Source organism: Aphis gossypii, chromosome 1, assembly GCF_020184175.1.
Source record: "Aphis gossypii isolate Hap1 chromosome 1, ASM2018417v2, whole genome shotgun sequence".
Lineage (NCBI taxonomy): Eukaryota > Metazoa > Arthropoda > Insecta > Hemiptera > Aphididae > Aphis > Aphis gossypii.
Window position 1 is genome coordinate 52,221,936 of NC_065530.1, and position 9,526 is coordinate 52,231,461.

At 34.5% G+C, this 9,526-nt stretch overlaps 1 protein-coding gene across 4 annotated transcripts in view; it reads left to right on the forward strand.

The window, feature by feature from the left end:
• LOC126554094 (homeobox protein Hox-A10-like) overlaps positions 1 to 9,302 on the forward strand; it is a 109,088-nt gene extending 99,786 nt beyond the window's left edge. For all 4 annotated transcript variants that reach the window (XM_050209209.1, XM_050209204.1, XM_050209214.1 and 1 more), the window contains one exon: positions 6,063 to 9,302. In XM_050209209.1, coding sequence (XP_050065166.1) covers positions 6,063 to 6,466 — 404 coding nt within the window. In that variant the 3' untranslated portion in view covers positions 6,467 to 9,302. The remainder of the gene's footprint in view (positions 1 to 6,062) is intronic.
• The last annotated feature ends 224 nt before the right edge of the window (positions 9,303 to 9,526 follow it).

Sequence of the window (9,526 nt, forward strand, 5' to 3'; positions counted from 1 at the left end):
ATGTGCCGTAAAAAATAATATCAACGCGTCACTGCACCTCTCCGCGCGAGCGATATGGTTTTACCTTTTCCAAAATATATAATATAATAACAACCGTATATACGTTTGACCGGGTCGTGGGTTCTAAGAACGACTATGCGTTATGTACGTGCCGCGGGGTCGGAGACTTGTACCTGAACACAAAAATTTGTACATAAATATACGATTTCAAAACAAACACGACGCGCGTAATGACGTAATATATTACGACGACGGGGCATTTTTCTTCGTCGTCTTCTTCTTATTTTTCTACTCGCCCTGCGACGTACACGCCCGCCCGCGTTTGGTAAATGTGCCGCTTCGTGTGGGTGCAGAGTGGTGGTGTACAGCACACACGCATCACATACGTATATAATATAATATATCGCAGCAGCCTCGCGTATATATAATATTAGCTTTATACGTATATACATATATAGTTTATAATATTATTATATTATTATTATATTGTTGTTGTGCGGTGCGAGCGACAGAGGCGATACGTGCACGGGCGTCCGTCCGCGTACAAAAGAACGGGCGGCCGTAAAGTATACGATTTTATTGGACGGGTAGGTCAGCTGTCTCTGTGGCAGTTCGATGTGCCGATGCCGCCGCGTGTATTATTATCATCATCATTGTGTGTGTGTATATATGCTGGCTGTATAGCACTCACGCAGAGCGGCATCGGTACGTCGGGTCGTCGCAGTCCCGATCATGCCTACATATTACAATCTGTACAGATACTAATACGCGTACGCTGCGAGCGCGGGGTCCAAATTATAATAAAATAATAATAACGATGACGATAATACGCATCCGTCGGTGCTACCGAATCCGTCGTCCGTCTATATAATAGTATTACCTATACATAATATACTTACGAGTACCTACTATGCGCGTGTACGAATTTAAATAATAATAATATCGTACGGAGGACGCGCGGAGGTTTTGAGATTTCGGCTCCGTGTGAACTCGCTCGCGGAAACCGCTTTAGACCAGTTTTTTTTCGTATATTCTCGGTGTATTATACACGTCATAATTATATTATAATATTCGAGTTTATGCAAACGACGCGCACGTCATTATATTATTATGATATCATTAAATTGCTATATTATGTGTTTGTATGTGTGTGTACGGTCGTACGCGTGTGGTACGAGCACGTTTTGTATTAATTTAAGGTTCGCCGCGAGTTTGTCGTGCGGCCCGTCGGAAACGAAGAAAAACCATAGTGAAATGTAAAACCGCGCTCGGCCGAAAAACGCTATCTCGAAGATTATTTACGACGAATGATTTTTCGCGGAAATAGAAAACGAACGTAGAAAAAAAACGTTAAAATCGAATATGACATATAATTATTACAATACCTACGATATTAGCGATGTATCGCGTCACCGCCGACAAACCGACCGACCTACCGACGCGGCGTTCCACCGCGCGTAATTTGCAGCTGTCCCCGCCGGCGAGTGGCGTCCGCACCCTTATATTCGCGCATCTTCCATAATACGCGAGTTTTTCTGCACTCGGTCGCCGCCCATAACGCGATGTATAGGTGTTTTCACTGTGACGAATTTCTATTCAATCGATGCAAAACCATTATCATTATTATTTTATCGTACGGTATAATATCATTTATTTTGTTTGCACAAATTCGCGCGGCCATCATTTAGGCACTTTATGTACCTATCATACGTTTATCGAATAGTGGAGCCGTAGTGGTCCCCGGAGGATCGCGGACGCTGACGACCGATAAGTTTTGCCGGATTAAAAGCTCCCGCGCCACCGCGATCCACAGGATTCTCTGTCCCGTGCGTGCCGTGTATTATAGACGTGTATATACAGGTATTATAGTATACCATACTTCAGTTGTAGCCGACGATGTCCGAAACGATGATGATCAAAACGTCAACTCGGCCGACCGCGGACGTGCGTAAAACTATACTTAACTAAACTAAGCTTAGGTGTTTTTATTACCATCGTTCGTGACAGCTTTATGACTCGAGACACTTTTTACAACTACAACCACCACCGGTCCTTTTACTGCAGGTCGATCGTCACCCGATGAATAACAATATTAGTTATAATATCATCGTCCAAGTCGAAAAATATTTTTAATTTATAAACTCGTCAACTCGTCCACTCCGCTACAGACACCTATTTTATGCTTATATTCGGTATATTTAGTCCTAAATTTTGTCAGATATGTATATTATGAGAGAACATGCTTTTTGTATACAATATAATAATATATTATACTATGTATAGGACCTAGATTTATAAAAACATGTTTGTTTTGATAAAAATATTTAAACTGTAGTGCTTTTAGACTAAAAACGTATTTAAAAAAATTAAAATATAATTTAGATATTGTTCTATATGTCCTATAAAGATATTGGACGTTTTTTATTGAAAATTCTAAAAATATCGTTTCGTTTGTGTGCAGGACAGCGAGTTTGCAGTGTTTCTAAAAAACAAGTAGTTTATTCAAAACAGTTATGTTTCTCAATTAGACGCTATTCTTAATATTTTAACTGCTTACATGTATTTCTAAATTTTTCAATAATTGGGTTAAGGACTCAAACAGGTTTTCATTATTTTTTGTCAGTCGCTTAGCCGTGAGTTCGTAAAATCAATTTCACATAGGTAAAATGTCTACATGTCTACCTCACGGTTCACATAATTATGGATATACTGGACTTAAAGTGAGAAGGGATTGTGAAGGAAAAATCAATCTATGCACGTAATAATCATATTAAAAAGATTCACCATTAACATTTACTCCAAAAGATACGATAAACGCCGTTAAGATGTTTATTTTTGGCTTTTTATAATATTACTATTGCAGTTTATAATGCGAACATCGCTGTTTACTTTTGATAATGTTATATTTTTTTACTATTTCACCGAGAAATAAATTTTATTCTATCAAAAACTTTTAGTTTGAAACAGAGTATAGTAATTATGCTATATAATGTGACAACTGTATCAGTGGGTGTCTTTAATCGACTAGTCGACTCTACCATGTTTAAAAATCACAGAATCCCTTTCAGTAAACTATAATAGCGTTATAACTTAATAATAAATGCCTTGTTTTTAATTTATTAACTTAATACATTTTTAAACACACAAATTAACGCGATATAGTATTATATTTGTGTATTCAGTGGTAAAAAACTGTATAGAGGTCATAGTGCTCCCCGTTATTCCTCTCTGCTTTAAGCCCCGATATCAATGCAGTACAACACACACAAACACAAACACACACTCACTTATAGTATATATATATTATACGTATAGATGGCTACTGCAGAGCATGTCATAGCTACTGCTACGCAAATGTTGACGACCACTGTCGGTGTCGTATGCACGAGATTGTTATTATACTTATATTACTAAATATATATTACGTGTATATATGCCGACGACACTTGGAGTGCCATTTCGAAGGAACATAATAATAATAATATAACAACCATAACGCGTGTGCACTCACTATTACCACGCTCTCTCTCGCTCACAAGTAATATTATGTACGCGAGCTCGTGTGCGCGCGTAGAAAAATTTAAATTCCGTTTATACTCGTTATAACATCTGCTTATTATTATTAGTTTCTATATACGCGCGCGCGACCCGTCTGCCCCCGTCGCCGGGCGTGTTTTTTATAATATTTTACATATTATACGTCACGCGCGCGTCTCTCCTACACTTCAATATAATCTATATACATAATAATATTGTATAGTGTCGCGAACGAAAAAAAAAAAAATAAAAAATAAACCTATTTTTTAATTTTCCAAGTTGCCACCGACACGCGGCTGCGGCGCGGGGTGTGCGAGTGGTGCCCCCGGGACAGCTGCGGCACCCGTCCGACCGTATATTTTCTCCCATTAATATAATAATATATTATAATATATCTATGCATGCGTGCTTGCTCGCGTATGTGTTCACTATAGGTTTATATCGTATAATGTACACACACGAATGTAGAAGACACGTCTCGTACGTAGCTAATTTCGATTCAGGAGCTGTATAAGTCGGCGCGAACGACATAAATTTCGTCGGACGAATTCCGACCGGCGCCGCGTTACGAAACCGAACAAAAATCAACCCTTGTTTAACGCATCACTATGTACATCGTACGCGCAACAATGTTATGTGATCTATAAATGAATACGAATGCGTTTCATAATATATATTGTTTAAGCATAATTATACCTATGTATAAATAACACTTATTTTCTGCCGTGAAATTCGTTTACTATGAAATATACGCATATACCTAACACATTACAATATTAGAGGCGTAATGCACGTACTGCGTAATAATATTTTATAAGTCTAAAAGACAAAACGAACGCGTGTTTTGAAATTTGCCGACAAAAAACCCGCGACCCGAACGCATGATAATAATTTATAATAACGCGCTTATTTTATCGAGTGCGGGCCACGGCGTCTACTGAGTGTGTCAGGGGTGGTTGTTCCCGTATTTCACCCCAACCGCGGGTACGAGGGATGTTATCGGCAGACGACAAACAGATATAAAAACCTCGAAAAATTGCAGTTATTAAACGAAATCATCACCGGTCCGATACACTTCGACGAAGTGAGCAGGAATACTGCTCCTGCCCATTTATACGCGTGTTGTATATGTAATATATATATAATATATATATATATATATATATACTTGAAGCGTTCGTCTATGTCTACACAATTTATGGCATAAAGGCGTGTGTGTGTGTGTGTATATTATACGGCCCATATTATACCGTGCGATCACCCGCTGCAACGCATTTGTCGTGTACATATTATAACCGTGAGTTGATCGACGAATGTACATTGTACATTGTAAAGGTTTTATACAGAGCGATTTGACGATTTAAATAAGAAAAATATTCAAATGACCGATGTTCAAGTCGTACAGGTACACGCGCGGCCTGTATACGGACACGGTAAAGATAGATGATAGGCATTTGACCAAGCCGACAGTCGATTTTATAATGGGTGTTTGATCGAGCGCTGACCTGAGGGCGCCAAACCGGCCGTAAACATATCATTCTATATAATACGCGCACAAATCGACCGTGACGTGTTTAATGTTATTTCGTTGTAAAAATAAAAATGCTTTTCGATCGGTTTAAATAAAAAAAAAAAATGATAATAAATACATTTATACCGGCATCAGTTCAGTGTATAGATTCATAAAATGGTCGTTTTGTTCAAAAGCGATTACTTTCGATTCTGTGTTGAGTTGCAACTTATCGCATTATAATAATCTTAATGCGGAACCCTATAGACGAGTGGTGAAATAATGTTATACAAAACTATCACGTAATTGTATGATAAATACTATATAATACATATTATGATAAAAATTATCACTAATGTAGTATCGATCATAATATTATCATATTATACATAATATAATAGCGATAAATAGCATGATGTAGTCTTTGGTAGTAATACGCGTGACGTTAATAGTTACACGTAACTTTTTAAGTAGCATTTCAATATTAATTTTAATTACTTTTAATACCAAAGAACTTGCTTTCAACGATGTTATACTTACAAATTACGATACAGTGTAACTCTTCATAAAATAATGCATTTACACAAAATAATATAATATATTATTTCCATTGGAAAACCACCTTCCGAATAATATCAAAAGTAATTTATTTTCGGAAGAGAAAATTCATATTAAATTTTAAACTGTCGGTCGTTTTGCATAAAATCGCGTATGGTTTTGTAATCCGTTTTGAACGTCATAATTACAATCCAACTTTTAGGTTGGTTTTTAGATTACAAAGAAGCTTTTTAACGCATTACTTCTATTATGATTCTATTAAATTAAAAAAAATAAAATAAAATTCATAGCGACGCTGTCGATTTATACATATAATATATTATTCATAAACGTAATAAAAACGAATAATATAAATACGAACAAAACATGAAATGGACAATTATTTTTTATTTTTTAACATTTCACGAGAAATTTTTCATAGGTATATTTTAACGCCTTTCGTTTTGTGCATTCGCAGGTTCGTTGTCGAGCATCGGGATGGGTGTCGGGTCTAACCCGTTAGAGTGGACGGGTCAAGTGACCGTGCGCAAGAAGAGAAAACCTTACTCCAAGTTCCAGACGCTGGAGCTGGAGAAGGAGTTTCTGTTCAACGCGTACGTGTCCAAACAGAAGCGCTGGGAGCTGGCCCGGAACTTGGCGCTGTCCGAACGCCAGGTGAAAATATGGTTCCAGAACAGGCGCATGAAGAACAAGAAGAACAGCCAGCGGCAGGCCGTGCAACAGCAGCAGCAACAGCAACAGCAACAGCAGCAGTCCAACAACAACAACAACAGCAACGGCAGCGCCAACGCCAATCACCAACATCACATGCAGGTCATCGGAGGCCACCACGGCAACGGGCCCATCAAACACCATCAGTGACCGTTGCACTACTCTGGAGCCGCCGCCGCTCACCCACCGATGCACATGCACCACGTACACCATCAACTGCAACCGCTACCCCCGCCACCGCCACATCACCTCCACCATCATTACCCGATGCAATCCGTCTAAGTATACTATAACTGCACCGTAAGTCCGAGTACGACGTAAGTCTTAATCTATTTTACGTATAACATATTAATATATTGTAACGCATATATTCGCGGGGAAGAGATCGATTTTTTCATTTTGCAAGACGAACTCGCGACCGATTTTTTGCGTCAATCGTTGTCCCCGAATAAATGTTTTTGATTGTATTTATAGAGTTATAGGTATATTGTATTTCGATGAATTTCGGAAACAGATTTGGTCACGGCCATTAACACCAACGAGAATGTCTCTCGTCACCGTTCCATGCAAACATATTTCTGTTTACCGTAAAACTCGTACTCTGGCTTTTCGTATATTATATTCATATATAGTTCTTCCAAACCGGACGAGCTCAGTCTCTTATCCTGAATCTCGCTCAAACACAATATATAGTATAATTCTGTCGTAGATCGACCGGAATAATAATCACTCGAAAACAAATAATACTTGAAATTCCAAAAACGGTAGGGTAAACGTGGTATAGGTAGGTACATCATATTATATTTTAATCGCGTATGCGGTCAATGATATTATTATTATGTATTGTTTTAGTATATTTAGGTGTACCTTTTTAAAAATGCATCGGCTCCAGAGTGTCGATATTTTATAATATTATAATATGTTATAGATCATAATGTTTAAACGTGTACATAAATATACATAAAATACAATTTAAGTTACTACGTTTATATATATTTAATATATGAGATTATACTATTAGGCTAAATATACAATACATAACGCAATGTGTTTTTACTATTTAGATATTATGTATATGTGTATTTACGAGACGTGTATATGCCGCAATATAATGATGTAGAATATATAAGTCCCTGAGTTGGACGCGTTCGAGTGTGATGTAATGATATTATTATATTATTATAGCATCGTTGTAGGTATTTTATTTAAAAATGTGTTATCGTTTCTTTTTTTCTTTTTTTTTTTTTTACTTAGCCTCTAACTTAAATAATAATAAATATTATAATAATAATAATAATGAATAACGATATACATAAAACTATATAAATCGTTTCTCGAAACATAACCAGTGGTTTTTATATGTCTATTATTATTATTATTATTTTTTTTTTAGACGAAAAACTATCGATCTCCGTCTTTAAGCGAGTTTTAGCGTTTTCTTAAATTTTTTTCTAATATTTAAATAATAAATTTTTCGTGTAAATATATGTAATATAACAACTGAATAATTAATTAATGATATATATATATTATACGTATAGGTATTGTACAAGTCTTATGCATATAATATTATATTATGTTTAATTTAAACTTGCAGTTGTATATAGATATTAGTCGGTTTTTTCGATTTCTCAATATTTCCCCTATAGTATTTATATTATAAAACGTTTTTCACACACACAAATACCTATATATTTATATTGATATACACACAATCATTAAAAAATTTACGTATGGTAATATTATTAAAACAGTAACAATACCTAATACAATAACTTACATGAAAACGGTTTATCGCGGCTTTCGTTTTGTTAAGTTTTTTCTTTATACGTTGTATAGCTAATGCATTAAATTGCAAATTTTACAATCTTTTATAATATACCTACACACATTTGTCTCATTGCAAATATGAAATAATATTTATTAAATGGCCAGTTTTATTAAATTATTATGTTTCGCGAATTATGTGAAATATATCTGTGAAATAAATAAAAGAGTAATTTTTTTTTGTATTGTTTTTTTTTACGTTATATGTGTTCTGGTTATGTATGACTATTATTTTGTTGTATTAGTTTCATTATTATTATTTTTATTATTATTATTATTATTATTATTTTTTCGTTCGGTTCAACTTTAGTGTTTAAACATTATTTATTGGTGCCAAAATCTATTTTATTATAATTTTTAATGCGACCCTCCCGCCCTCCCCATCCTTTTTAAAACGCTTGAATCGTCGCGTAGACCGAGTATATATAAATATATAATAGGTAATTTTAATGTGCCGTCGTTATATTTTATATAGATATGCAAATATATTATATAAATAACGATTGAACTAAAATTTTTCTTTTTAAATTAGATTTCAGGAAAAAAATTATTTTACTGTATAAATTAATATTATATATTATGGGAATATGAAAAGCAAAAAAAAAAATGTATTTATAATTTATTAAAACATTGTATTAATGAATGAACTCGCGCGACCGATATTTTGTCTCCGATTTTATTATATTGTCATTCGCATCGAACTAAGTATTTAGTATACTAATGTCTAATAATTTAATATTATCTGAATGTAATTATATTATAAAATAATGTAATATAATGTATTACAATACTTACGCAATACAAGAATGTAATATGGGCAATATGAAAAACCGAAAAATGTGATTATAGTCGGTTCGCGTCAATTTTATGTACTAATGTTAAACGAAACGGATAATAATTTTTTATTATTATTATACCTATTGTACCTTGTAAATTTTGATTTATTTGTAAGTTAGTGTAATTTTTTTTTTTGTTTTTTGCTAATTAGTAGACTACATATTATTATTATTATAATTACGTGTAAATTGAATTCTATTTCAAAATTTGCTATATACATATTATTATATATTATTTACTATTTGTCCTAAATATATTAACCCGATTTGTTAAATTAGTATTTTAAAAAGAAAAAAAAATGACACAAAAAATCAGCGTTAACTTCTGGTGTTGTTATTTATACACATTAGATAGACAACATTGAGAATATTATTTAATAATAGGTAACTAGGTACTGAGCAGGTAGGTATATACAATTAAACATCGTCATGATAGTCGTATTTAAGTATGTGTAGAAATAGTTTCGACGACCACTGCAGCAGTGCTTCAACTGTCCTCGTTGTACGTACTTACCTTCAGAGACGCAACATAATATTGTTGTGGGAG